Source organism: Barbus barbus (genome assembly GCF_936440315.1).
Source record: "Barbus barbus genome assembly, chromosome: 15".
In the NCBI taxonomy this organism is placed as follows: Eukaryota; Metazoa; Chordata; class Actinopteri; order Cypriniformes; family Cyprinidae; genus Barbus; species Barbus barbus.
This window is the reverse complement of record NC_136743.1, coordinates 2844557-2859407: the sequence shown is the minus strand read 5'-3', so window position 1 is coordinate 2859407 and position 14851 is coordinate 2844557. Positions and strand designations below refer to the sequence as shown.

Here is a 14851-nt window from a genome sequence, read left to right as displayed (position 1 = left end):
AATGCATTGTGACGGGTTTAGCAAAAAATTATATACATTTTAGGTTTTCTCCATTGTTAATTGGAATTTTTGCAATTTATATTTTTACATTATTTTCATAACACATCATTCAAATGATAAAGTACATTTGGGATTACTTTTATTACAGTACATACCATGAGGTTTGAAATGAATTTATATGAGTTTTATTTATTTATTTTATATTATTTTTGTGTCGCTGCACAACTCTTCAGCCTCACAAGTAAGGAACAAAGCTGAAGACAGTCGAGCACTTCAAGTACCTCAGGAGCATCATCCCTTCTGATTGCTGGCTAGACAGGGAAATTTCAGCATGCATCAGCAAAGCCAGCCAAGTGCAGAAGAGTCCCAAATCACAGGAACATCAACCTGGCAACCAGGATCGAGGTGTACAGGGCACCAGACGTGCTCACCGGTGTTCTCTAAACAACTGAAACAACTTGAGGCCTCTATAATCAACCACGGCATCAAATGGCAGGACAGAGCATCCCGTTCATCATCGAGGCCATGATCAAGAAGGACAGGCCATGTTATATGCATGGACAGCGTCAGATTCTCTACGGAGCGCAAAGCCACAGGAGTTGCGTTCACCCAAAGTAGCGTTACAAGGTGTGGATAAAAAAAAAGTAATGAAAAAAGTCAATTATTATGCCATAACTTTCATGCCAAGAAAAAACTACTCAAAGCGAGACTGCAAGCAAAGACCACGAGCTTCACAGAGAACCAGCGTCACATCAGAGCAACCAAAAAGATGATACAGGTAACAAAAATAGTTAATCTCAGTCATGTTCACCTAGTGAGAAATAATATTAAACTCTCTAAATGTCCGCTGTTGCTTATATTGGACGTCATTTTCAAATAGTGATTTTAAAACTACATATGCAGCAAACTTTGGAAAGCTTCAGCAGCTACCAGGGAACAGCTGTAACATGTTAAAGATAAAAATAATATTTAACTTATATAGTCCAGTTTTGCCTATATTAATTGACTGCCTTTAGTAGTGATATGAGGAAAACGCTACTGTGCAAAGACAACATCTATTAATTACAGTATAAAGTATTTGTCAATCAGTCGAAGAATGATGAATGAATGTTAAAAGTACAGAATTTAGAACATGACCAAGAATGAAAATTGAAAAAAGGTTTAATGTTATCTAATTCCATGATGCTGAGTTCAAAAATATTAATTTTATATATGGCTGGGAAGTCGTGGCCTAATGGTTAGAGAGCCGGACTCGTAATCCAAAGGTTGTGGGTTCGAGTCTCGGGCCGGCAGGGATTGTAGGTGGGGGGAGTGAATGTCCAGCGCTCTCTCCACCCTCAATACCACGACTGAGGTGCCCTTGAGCAAGGCACCGAACCCCCGACTGCTCCCCGGGCGCTGCAGCATAAATGGCTGCCCACTGCTCCGGGTGTGTGTTCACGGTGTGTGTGTGTTCACTGCTGTGTGTGTGTGTTCACGGTGTGTGTGTGTTCACTGCTGTGTGTGTGCACGATGGATGGGTTAAATGCAGAGCACGAATTCTGAGTATGGCTGCCAAGTATGGGTCACCAGTATGTCACTTCACTTCACATATTTATGTATCAGGCTTAATGCATCAAAATAAAAGCAGTGAAATCTAAAAGAAAAGTATTCAAAATGTAACATACAAACTGTGAAAGAGTGGAAAAAATATGTTCAAATAGTCAATTTAATGGGGGGAAAAAAAAAACATTATTGTGCAAAAGTCTTAGGTCACTAGTATTTTCACCAGCCAAAAATAAAAATAAAAATAAGGCAGTTATTGTTATCTTTTGCTGTAGTGTGTCAATAGAAAATACATTTCAAAATATTCCTTTTGCCATTAATTGTAATATTCCAGTGAGATTTTTGTTTGCACAAGGAGTCTGACAACAGCCAGTGCTCCACACAGAGATCTGATCTCATCTTCATCCAGTCTGTCTGGAATGACATGAAGAAACTGACCTGGTGTAGCTGTCGTTGAGGCTGATGGCCTCCTGCAGGAACTGGAACTGGTTGGAATAAAGTATGATGAGATGACCAGCACTGAAGATGGCCATGAGGACACACAGACAGCTGAAGAGCAGCTTGTCGAAGGTCTTACAGAGGGACCACCATGTGCACAGACCCAAAAACACAAAGAAGTAGACGGCTGAGGACAGGGAGGGCAGCATGACACCTGGAGACCAGAACATAGACAGATTAGACTTGTATTCTACTGACAGACTTTTTAATTGATATTAATATTTAGAATTTTTACATTACAGAACAGAAATGTATGTAAATATGCATGACATATATAAAATAAATTAAATGCAAAACAATCTCATTTGTTTTTGCACTACCATTCTAAAGTTTACGGTTTTTATTATTATTATTATTATTATTTGAAAGAAATTGATACTTTTATTCATTCGTCTGATCAAAAGTGACAGCAAAATCATTTGATTATGTTAAAAAAGATGTTTGGATCAGAGGAGATGGTTCATGGTTGAAGATGCAAATTATGGTTTATGATGGTTATGGTTGTGATATCAACTAAAGTCTATCGGTCATATAAAAATAAAATAAAATAGATTTCTTTCAAAAATATTACAAATCTTACCGACCCCAATAATTTGAATGGCAGTGTATGTGAAAGCATCTATCACACATGCACACCTGTTAATCCCAGTAGAATGGTAACCACCACTTGTCCAGCGGTTGTGATGAGGTTACCGATGATCTCTTTGAGTTTGTTTGCGACTCCTGCTACTCTGCGCAGAATCTTCATCTTTGTGCTCTCCTGCACCTCCTCCTCCTCCTCCTCTTCCTCCTCCAGACCTCCTCCCTCTCCATCCTCTTCCTCTGCCTCATCTTCTGCATCAAAGTCCTCGTCATAGAGCATCTCGTCATCATCATCATCATCATCTTCCACTTTCTCGTCATTCTCCTCCTGTGTTTGATCACAGAACATAAGAATCATGCACATTTACTGTATGAATACAAACCCATATAACCTAAAACTATTGATTACATGTGCAGAGTACATTGGATAAAAAAAGTTGACAGTACAAAAATAGGACCAAAAAATTCATTTAAAAAAATTGTTACTAAATATTAATGAACTGAAATATTAATAATAAAAATAAACAAATATTTCCATGTTTCATGGTTTTATATTTTCTGTTTACATTTTAATTTTTAAAGTTTTAGTAATTTAGTTGTGTTTTTGTCATTTTTATTAGTCTATAATAATATATATTTATAACTAAATAAATAAATAAAGCATTTTAGTTTTTATATTTTATTTTAATTTAAGTAGTGTGTGTGTGGGGGGGGGTAGTATTGTGAGTCCTAATAATAATAATAATAATAATAATAATAATAGTCTTTACTATTAATATTGTTATTATTAGGGTAATAAATGAATTATTTATTTAGTTAGTTAATTAATTTACTAATAGTAATAATTTATTATTCAAAATAAATTGAAGTTATTATAACCAAATGTATTTTTATTAAGTTGGGTTTGAGACTGGGTTTGGCTTCTAAGGAGCAGACAATAATAATAATAATAAGTCATTTTAATTACTGTTTTTAAGTAAATAAATAAATAAAACAGTACTTTTTAACATGAAATAAAATGGATGAAAATACAATTGACAGTTCAAAAATAGAACAGAAAATGAATGACAATGTTTTTGTCTGATATACTAGATCAAATATTAGGCAGTAAACAGTATATACTACACAGTCAGCAGTACACAAGTCTGTCTGTTTCAGAGTTGTTTAATCTGGTTTAGATTAACTCTGATCTCACACTCAAACAATAAGATCATCTAGCTTTAATGGCTCCATATGTATGGCCTTCAGCACAGGAAACTACTTCCTGTTCACAGTAGCACATAAACACCAGCAAACGTTTAGCTACAGCATTTCTCTACAGGCAATTCTTTACACCTCCAGTAAGTCTCTTACTAACTTTAACTTTATTAATATCTTCTGGTATTACATCTCATCACACTTTAACAAAATACCATCAACATGAAAAAACAGTTCTGTGATTAGTTGATGCCGAATCTATATGAAGTGTACTCTAGAGTTGATAAAACAACCATTTAGAAGATCTTCTGGGAATGTCCCAAATCATAGCTAATGGTTGTAATGTAAACCAAAGACTACTGATCATTTAAAAATGTAATTAAATTATTACATTAAATTAACAACGTTATAAAATAAAACAACTGCTCTCATCAAGCCATTGAGCCATTCTTTAGATATTACAAAGTAGGTACATGAGGAAAGCTAGAATATACTTATGAGCTGTTTTACAAGTCTAGTAAAAAAAAAAAATAGTTTCCTCATTCTATAACACATTGTAATAAACCTGTTCTCATGAAAAACATGAGTTTTGTAAGGCTTTCTCTCAAAAATCTGGAAAGCTTACTTGGGTGGAGTTCAGAAAAATGTGATGATGACATTTCACGTAGTAAATTTCTTTAACAACACTTCTGCTGAGCTGGCAATGCATGCAAACTTTAATTCATCCAAACACAATGCATAGTCATTATTCTACACATTTAGGCTTATTTTGTGTAATAAATGGCTGACTGTAGATTAGACTATTTATTGCATTGCTACTTATCAAATATTAAATATAGATTTGAGTTGAAATTATTTTATTGTGTGAGAAGACTGAAAGCATGGGCTGATATGAAAGATATGTAACTATAGTAAGAAACAATCGTCTGGGACATACGGTGCCCGAGCGGGGCCGTCTTCAGTTCACTTAGTTTTGTCGAGATACGTCATCCTTATGTCGTGGCTTCGAGATGTTATGTTGAGGGAATGACATATTTTTCTCGTGGCCATGAGTTTAATGCATAAACAAACCTATGTGACCATAGCAACCCGGGATTATCAGAGATGGATAAAACATTTTTATTAACATTAAACATTTCATTAAATATTTGTATATTATTATTAGTAGTAGTAGTAGTATTAGGTTATATTAACTTGTTAGGGCTATATTTTTATATCCATTTAATATAAATATAATATTTTATTATTTCCCCTTTCAATTCGTGTATCGCTTTACCTAATTAACGGTCTGTATGCTATTTGCTACCATATATTTTGCAAATACTGTAAACGCCTGACAATTATGCCAATACTTTATGATTGTAGGCTATTTATGCCCATGCATGATGATAAATGTGCATGTTGTGTTTTCATTTACAAATGAAACTACGTGAATGATTCATTCATTATGAAAATAATAACAATGTGCATTTGTGTGCATGAATGTATCTATCAAATTCCATGAAAATTCTTCCTGATGTTTGAAATGTGTCTTCCTCCTGCAGCAGTGAGTCACTCGGTTGACCCATCAGCTGGACAGCACGTGTGATCAGTGTTTGTGTGCAGGTGTGTGACACGAGCAGTAGGTGTGTGTTTGAGTAATTCATCGGGCATGCATGAACCCTGACCCACCTTCTCCTCGGGCTCAAAGTCATGGTTGTCCTGGGCCATTTCTTCACTGGGACGCTTGTGGACCAGCTTTCTGCACAGCAGCCACACGGACAGACTGGCTATGAACATCCCAATATCCGGCAGGAAAACTCGGATACCATTGCCTGCGTCTGCACCGATAACACTACAAACACAGACAGAACATCAGCACTCAGTACTGAAGCATATGCATTATTCCTCCACATACATTTCTCTTTAAACAGAAGTACAGACGTGCAGTATTCACATGAAAATGTTACAGGTGATTATGACTATAACAAACAAACTTGAGTCGCCAGAATTTCTGTTAAAATTTTCCGCCATCTGTGAGGGCGGAAAACATTTGTGAGAATGCCGGCATTTTTCCGGCAGCATTTTCCAGCTTGAGCTTCTCACACATCTGTTGTGTGCCGTTTAATATGCTTCCCCACCCAGTTCAATAAAATCAGACTTGCACCATATTAAAAGAGTATAAATATTTCTCATAAAACACATACTGGGTTCTTCTGAAACTCACACAAGAGAGAAATGAAGTCCTGAAGTGCTTAGTCTGTGTCGGGTGGATTTAGTCAAAACAGGTCTGACTGAAGGTGCCAGTGTTTTGTTGATCATTCAGACAATTAAAAGCAGTTATTCATGCTATTATGAAGGGAAACATGGTGAACACAATAAGCGGAGATGTGTTGCGTCAGGAGTACTAAAGCGTGTATTATGCATATTTGATACAGTCCTATATGAGGAATATTAAGTTAGCATGACTCAATGTTTGAGTAAACAGCTGATTTTACTGTATCTGCACAAGATTACTGGATTTTAAGTACTCGGTTTACAACAAATGAAAAGTCTACAATTTATTTTAGCATATCCTTTTTCTTTGCCATGAGTTTATTGAAATGCAGAGTGACTGTTTGCAGATTGTTAATAAAAATAAAAAAGTAAACATTTCCATTTAAGTGGATCGGGATTTAAAAAATAAATAAAATAAAATAAAAAATTTTTTTACTGTTTTGATTTGCAGATTGTAAATAAAACTACACTGCAAGGCATCTCACCTTCTTTTGCAATAACCTTTGTCATAATTTCCATATTGGTGGATGAGAATTTTAAAATAAATAAAACTAAATTACTAATAAAATAATAAAAATAAAATAAATACGTTAATAAATTCTAACTATGATTTGCATATCATAAACACTGGCATCATTTTAATTTCCATTTTGGTGGATGTGTCTTCAGGATCTCTCTCTTCCACTAAATTATGTTCTTAATATCAGCTCTTAACAATAATGTTCAGACCCTAAACATCCACATCTCAGTCATTCCTGCATTAACTCAGTTCTCTCATGATTCCCTGCCAGTCGGAGGAGCAGAGAGACATCAGCGGGCCGTTATGTCACGGATAAATGCCTTCGCTCAACTAACAGGTCTATTAGTATAAACAGTTTACAGCCGAACTTCCTGCCACTTATGGTGAATCGAGCCATCCGACCAGCGCTGCTTGGAAAAAGGTGCAGGTGGAGATTCCCGTACTCAGGAAACCGCACTTAATACAATCATAGTCAGAGCAGCGCACACAAACATCAAGGTAGGCCTTGAAAAATTGGGCTGTCAACAGTGGGTCAGGTTTGATTGGGTTTAGTGTTCATCAGGGAAGCGCTGGTTTGGAGGCTGAAGTTTGGAGCCGCGCTGCTGGACGGCAGACAGCTGGCCGCAGCGTAAGTGGAGTGTAATGTTATCTGTCTCTGTTTGCTGAAGTACTTCAAACTGAAAACACATCCCTCTTATGTGTGTAAGATATTACACGCTTCTAAGTGATTTTGTGTGTTGGGAATAAGCATACAGTATCGTGGCCTACTAGAAAACAATACTAGTTGCACTGGGCTGTATTTCTATTTGAAAGCCTAATATCACTAAATGGTAATTTATTTTTTCTATTATTATTTTTACTGGTAATGTTAGTCCCACCAAAAAAAAAAAAAGTTAACTATAATTAAAAACACAAAAAATATATATATATATTATTTATATATTACTACTACCACTACTACTACTAATAAAAAATAACAATTATATATTTATAAATTATTTATGTATTTATTTATTTATTTCCAGCTAGTTGCCAACATTTCTTGTTTTCATTTGTGTAACATGTAAAAATAACTAAAACTGGAATACAAATTAAATGTGTGAGCTATAAAGACATTTAAAATATATATTATTATTATTATCATTATTACTATTTATTATCATTATTAATAATTTTCAACTAGTTTCTCATTTTCATTTAGTTTTAATTGATGTACTAAATATGACACTGCTGTGCATCATAACAATCAGAAAAATATCTGATGTTTATTGTACAGTCATAATGAGATGTCACAGTGGGCGGGGCTACTCGTGGTAATGGGAGGAGCTTTATATAGTGGGTGGGGCAACTAATAGCAATCAACAGACACAACAACAAAGTATGAACCAAGATGGTCCATTAAGCATTTAGATATATCAAAACATTTGATTCCTCATTAAATGAACTATTTAAATTATATTCAGCACACAAGACCAGTCATCCTGTAACTAAATATCTTACACCTTCAAAGGTGTCCTTCGTGAACCTAAACCATGGGCTCCCAAACGTCTGTCTGCAACATGGTTTAATTTCACTGTTACATAACCTTATTTATTTTTTTGCAATATCTGACTGAAAGGTGGAAAAGAACGGCCCTTGGGAAATTATCACTCTTTCTTGCAAAGCAAATCGATGAGATGAAGCAGCTGAGATGTTCAGAATAGCAGACTCATAGCATATAGCTTAGTGTTTGTACAGTATGTAGTACATTGAGCACAGTATGAACAAACGTTTAGGCCCAGTAAGATTTTTGGGGGGGTTTTAGAATGTTACAAAATATTTTTATTTTAAATATATACTGTTCTACTGAAATTTCTATTCAAAGAATTATGTAGTAGAAAACCCATTAAAGATTTATGTTATTTTAAAAAATCACATAGTTTTATACATTATTCTGATGACGTAAAATGGTTGCACTCAGTGAGCTACTAGCCCTACCTGTTGCTATTTTTACCACAACACAACTCAACATAAAATACTGATATGATGATCACAGCTACTGAAAGAGCTTACAGGTGGCGATGGATATAAGTATAGGTTTAAACCAAATGCTGTACCATGGATTTTTCCCCACAAGTAGTCTAAATATCGAGGGAAATCCACGCTGAGAAACTCCTCTAGCGGCCGCGAGTCATGATTAGCATCGGCATGTTTACATCCTAACAGATGGCATCTAGCGTTTCTTGTCTCAGCCGTTTGTAAGCTCTTTCAGTAGCTGAGGTCTACTAAAAGACTCAAATGCATCAGGGCTAAAGTGGAGAGAAAAAAGAAGCGGGTCTTGAGGAAGTTTTATTCGTCCACAGGCATCTTCCCATTCTTTTCTCCTATTATCGCTAGGAAAGCAGTGAATTCTTACATCACTTCTCTTGTTGGTATCGTATCAGTATTTTATTTTCTGAGTTGTGTATTCTGAGCTGTGTTGTGGTAAAAAGAGCCAGTAGCTCACCGAGTGCAACCATATGACGTCATTGACGCAGAATGTACTGTGCATATAAAATAATTGCCCATAGTCCAAAAATAATGTCAATTTTTTCAAATAACATACATTATCATTTAGTTTTCTACTACATACAGTATTTAAATAAGATACATCATTTACGGTATATTAAGCTATACATGTCTTAATACCCGGGGATCTCTTTTTGAATTTGAAGATCAGGGTAAATTTAACTTAATTTGTCTTCTGGAAAACATGTAAGATACTTCTGTAGCTTCTGAAGGGCAGTACTAAATGAAAAAATATGATATTTAGGCTAAATAAGAAAAATGTACACATCTCCATTCTGTTCAAAAGTTTTCACGCCCCGGCTCTTAATGCATGGTTTTTCCTTCTGGAGCATCAGAGAGCGTTTGAACCTTCTGTAATAGTTGAAAATGAGTCGCTCAGTTGTCCTCAGTGTGGAAAGATGAATCTCAAAATCATACAGTCATTGTTGGAAAGGGTTCAAATACACAAAAATGCTGGAAAACCAAAGAATTAGTGGGACCTGAAGGGTTTTTCTGAAGAACAGCAGGCAGTTTAACTGTTCAGGACAAACAAGGGACTCATGAACAACTATCACTAAACAAAAAAAGCACAGCTTTGGATCGTTCAGGTAACAACATAGTATTAAGAATCAAGGGGATGTAAACTTTTGAGCGGGGTTATTTTTATAATTCAACTATTATTTTCTCTTGTGGACTATATGTAAACATCTTTTATGTGAAATATCTTATTCAGGTCAGTACTAAATAAACAATAACATGCATTTTGTATGATCCCTCTTATTTTGGTAAAATAATTAACATTTTGTAGATTCTGAGAGGGGGATGTAAACTTTTGACCTCAACTGTACTTTTTTAATAGTAGCCTATTTAGTATATACTGCAGAATATTTAGTATACTATTTCATTTCCAACACAGTCTATGACGCAAAACTGCTTTTAAAGTTTAGTAGCAACAATGCTTTCTCGTTTCCTCCTCAAAGCTTTCCATATAAACTCAATCGATAATCGGGGATGTTTCTGCTTGTTGCAGGTTTAGTGTCTTGCTATAAAGAAGCAGTTGTAAAAGACAGGCCAAGAGATTTCACGCAGCAAAAACATTTCCAATTAAAAACCTTTCACATTCACAATAGCATCATGTGAGAGTTTGATAAACAGGCATAAAATGAAACCTTCATAAAATGTTTCTAAGGCAGTTTATAGGTTTGTGATTAAAATAAGCGCTTGGACTCACCTCTCGAAACCAATCTGTCGTATTGACTTCTCCCACACTGAACCTGGTAAATAGAAAAGATAAAGCTTTACTACCCATTGTATAGGATTTTCCAGCACACTGACTCTGAAAGCGCAGGGTGATTCGCCGATAACTACCCACGTCCTCAGCTTTCATAAAGCAATGACAAGAGCCAAGGTGATCTGCTTTGTCAAACTGCAGGGTCACTGTGGGTCATTTCTGAGCTGCTTTGAGGAAGACTGAATTAATGCGTCTAGAGATGATTAATGTGACGAGATGACAAGTAATCTTTAAAAAGAGCAGGACGTTCTTTTTAAAGAGAAGCACTTTTCTACCTTCACTCGCCCTTTGCTCTTTATTTTATCAAGTTGTATAAAATAAAAATATTATATTAAATATTACAATAAAAATAATTAATTCAACCTAATTAAAAAAATATAAACAACAATAAATGATTAAGAAAATAAAATCATTAAAATAATAATTAAATAATAAAAAATATTTTAAATAATACATAAAAAATAACTGATACCAATATAGTCAATTTGATATCATTAATACTCTTTTTAACGTTAGTGTGTTAAATTTTATTTTTATTTAAAGATAAATATTTACCTTAAATTAAAATTTTCATTCCAAACTCAAATTACACTGGATTTAAATAATAAAAAAAAAAAAAAAAAAAAAAAGAAATTGGGATATATGTTTCTCTAATATAAACCAATTGTTAAAATTCAACCTATTTTTTTATTAAAATAATAATAAAAAAATTATTAAATGATTAAAAATTTATTAAAATAATAATAAAAAAATACAAAATAAAGAAATAATTAAAAATGTAACAATTAAACATTAAAATAAATACATACATTAAAAATAACTGAAACCAATATAGTCATACTGATATAATTAATACATTTTTAACAGTGTGTTATATCTATATTTTACATGTATTTTATCTGTATTTAAAGAGAACTGCTTTTCTATCTTTATTTACCCTTTTCTCTTTTCTAAGATGTATACAAAACCATTCAAATATTATATTCATTGTAAAATCCCTGTAAAGCACGGCCTATTGCTTTAATGTCTGACATCCGTTAGAGCTGCCAAAGGAAAATGAGCTCAACTTCAGACGTGTCTGTATTATTTACAGTAATCACAAATCAATACGTCAGACTGTGTTCTTAGTAAATTAGGAGAGTAATTAGGTATTGAATAGCCTTTGAGACTGAAGTCTCTTACAGACAGACTCACTGCCTGGATTCAGCCCAACGTTACACTGACTGGACGCTTGTCTAATCACACCAATCGAATGTGTGGATGCAAATATTACGAATATCTATTTTTAGAAAAAGGGAAAACACCACGCATCACTCATCACTCCAAGATGAATGGATTTCATTTCATCCCATTAAGGAAGATCGAATCCCGTCAAAATTCAACAATGCTATTCATTCCAAACAGTATTATTACATCATTCTGACTAATACTCCATGATGACTGTTATCAGGGTTATGGCTTTTCATTGAACATCTAATCTATAAAACATACACTCTAAAAAAACACTGGGTTAAAACAACCCAATTTGGGTTATTTTGGTAAAATACGGACAAATGGGTCAAATATGGACAAACCCATTTGGCTTAAATCTGTGACCCAACATGCTGGGTTGTTTTAATTAACTCAAATATTAATTGAAAATTACTATTGCTGGCTTAAAATAAATTAAAAAGCAGACACAGAATTACTAGAGACAACAGTAATAATGAAAACGTGAACATTTATTAAGTGAAAACACCCAATGACAAAAATATAAGTCAAATTGAATTATGCAGAATAGTTTTCAACTTTGCAAACATTTAAACTCCTTTAACAAGCATTTTAGAAATAAAAATATAACATTTAAAAATAAAATTTTAATTCAAGCGTATTAAACGGTTGTCTGTTATAATTTTTAACCGAAATAGTGCTGATTCTCGTGCCGGTGATGGGCTGCTATTCCCCGGGGAAACTGCAAACTTCAGACTTTTTTAGAGTGCACTAGTATCTATTTTTTATGCTACTAGTACTGATTTTTTTTATCTACTAGCATCTATTCCGTTAGGTACTAGTACTTATTTGTTGGCTACTAGTGCTTATTCTTTAGCTACTAGTGTGTATTCCTTAGTACCTTTTTAAAAGCTACTAGTACTTAATCATTACATACTCATCCAGATAGTACTCATTATACACTTATTAGATACTGGTATTTATTTGATTAGACACTATTAGATACTACAATACCATTAGATACTCTGGTACCAATTCACTGGATACTATAACTCATTCATTAAATACAAATACTCATTTATTAGAAAAAGTCTAAGTAAAACTAAATGTCTAATCATCAGCTCTGAAAAGGGTTATAAGAAAGCTGAACGCTTTTGTCATTCCCCGAATCGAAACATTAGAAACAGTAAATAGTCTCCGGTCTCAGCGGGACGCGAGTGATGTTTTCATTGTTCAGACGAGAACAATTGGAGGGCAAAGACAAATCTAAGTGGCACTTTTCCCATAAGCCTCCCACACGGTTATTTAAAGTTAAATTAGACATACAAAACATCTCTTCTTGATTTGACACAAGCACGGCTTTTCTAGCACATTAAATATGGATTGAAGTATAATGCTGTTCCTGTATAAAATGAGAAACCCAGCACATAAAGCATAGTTTCCAATGCTATTCTTTTCATGTTCATTTTTGGCATGAATGTTTAAGATACAATATTTCCAAAGTATCAAAAGGCAAGAAAAAAATAGGTGCAGTTTAAATTTTTTATTTTTTTTATAAAACAGGAAATAGACAAATTTATACAACTAATTAAAAAAAAAAAAAAAATTATGTATATATATATATATATATATAATTCTGCATATAATTTCAAAAATATATAAAGTTTTGACAAATTGTAATAATGGTCATTTGGTCATTTATGGTCATTTTTAGCTGATTTTGAGGTTATAAATGGCAACATCTTAAACTAATGTTCCCCTGTGTCAGCTGTCAGAGAGAAATATTGTCAATTTTTCGCCTTCATTGGTCCGTAATTCATTGCTGGCAGTACAATGATAAAATAACTATGGTCAGCAGAAAGCGGTCAGTGGAGCGATGCAGAGATCACTAACACCTCTGAGGTCAGTGACCCTGAGCAAGACTCTGTCCTCCACTGAACACTCTAGACTTCTTCACAGTCTTTATTCACAGACACGAAGACTAAGAAGAATTACGCTTCTTCTACTGATGTGTGTCCAACTCGTGCAACACTGATCCTAACTTGCTTTGTTATCAAACAGTGAGTTCATGCAGCATGAACACAAACGTACATAAAGCTTCATTAAACACTTATTGCGTGGGGTCTCTTTGTGCCAGAAGTGTTTTACAGTCATATGCTGTATGAGTGACATTTCATTCAAAAATAAAATAAAATAAATCACGAATATGAAATAAGACATAATGAAATAATAAAAAATAAATTAAAAAAAGGAAACAATAATGCTGAAATATAAATATTAAATCAGATTAAAAATAATCAAATAAAAAATGAAATAAGACATGAAATAATTAAAAAAATTAATTAAAAAAAATTAATTAAAAAAGGAAACAATAATGCTGAAATATAAATATTAAATATTAAATCAGATTAAAAATAATAAAATAAAAAATGAAATAAGACATGAAATAATTAAAAAAATTAATAAAAAAAACTTAATTAAAAAAGGAAACAATAATGCTGAAATATAAATATTAAATATTAAATCAGATTAAAAATAATAAAATGAAAAGTAAAATAGATACAAAAATAATCTAAAAATTTAAACAAAATAAATATTAATTTATTAAAATAACATAAAATAAAACAATAAAAACTTTTGCTCTGCTAGTAGTTTCATAATTTCATAATTCTGCATGCAAACTTTCCAGTCACCAACATATACTATGACGCATGCATGAACTTATGGCCCCTTTTTAATACTCTGTATATTCCTTTTTGAAAGGAAGCATAACTTACAGTTGAATTCAGAATCGATAGAGTTTGCAGCCAACAAACTATGGATGGTGATTTGATAGATGATGTGGACGAAGAGGAAGGTCATACTGCAGAAGCATAAAGACTTCAGCAAGTGCCCCGTGTGTCCTGGAAGAGAATAAGCAACAAGAACAAGGATCAAGGGTCAATAATGATTTGTTTCTGACATGCTGATGAACCAGATTATCACCTAACTCACAGGGGATTTGCTGATACGATAATAACGTGTTCAAAGAAACGCAATACACATATTATTGTGCCAATACTAGTAAAATCTGTATTAAATGCCAATAATAACCAGAAAAAGGTAAGGTTGTATGCATATTGCAGAACTAATTCTAAACTAGCACAAACTACAGCGGGACTCTTATTTTGAAATGTCTATGCTATCTCCAGCTCCTCGTTTTAAAATGAGGGCAATACAAATTTTCT

At 33.5% G+C, this 14851-nt stretch overlaps 1 protein-coding gene across 1 annotated transcript in view; it reads right to left on the bottom strand.

Moving 5' to 3' along the window:
• Positions 1 to 14851, bottom strand: part of LOC306880926 (piezo-type mechanosensitive ion channel component 2-like) — a gene marked incomplete at both ends in the record, with an annotated part of 88335 nt that overhangs the window by 62858 nt on the left and 10626 nt on the right. The window contains 5 exons of the mRNA XM_079434733.1: positions 1984 to 2197; positions 2680 to 2953; positions 5494 to 5656; positions 10356 to 10398; positions 14402 to 14527. Coding sequence (XP_079290859.1) covers positions 1984 to 2197; positions 2680 to 2953; positions 5494 to 5656; positions 10356 to 10398; positions 14402 to 14527 — 820 coding nt within the window. The remainder of the gene's footprint in view (positions 1 to 1983; positions 2198 to 2679; positions 2954 to 5493; positions 5657 to 10355; positions 10399 to 14401; positions 14528 to 14851) is intronic.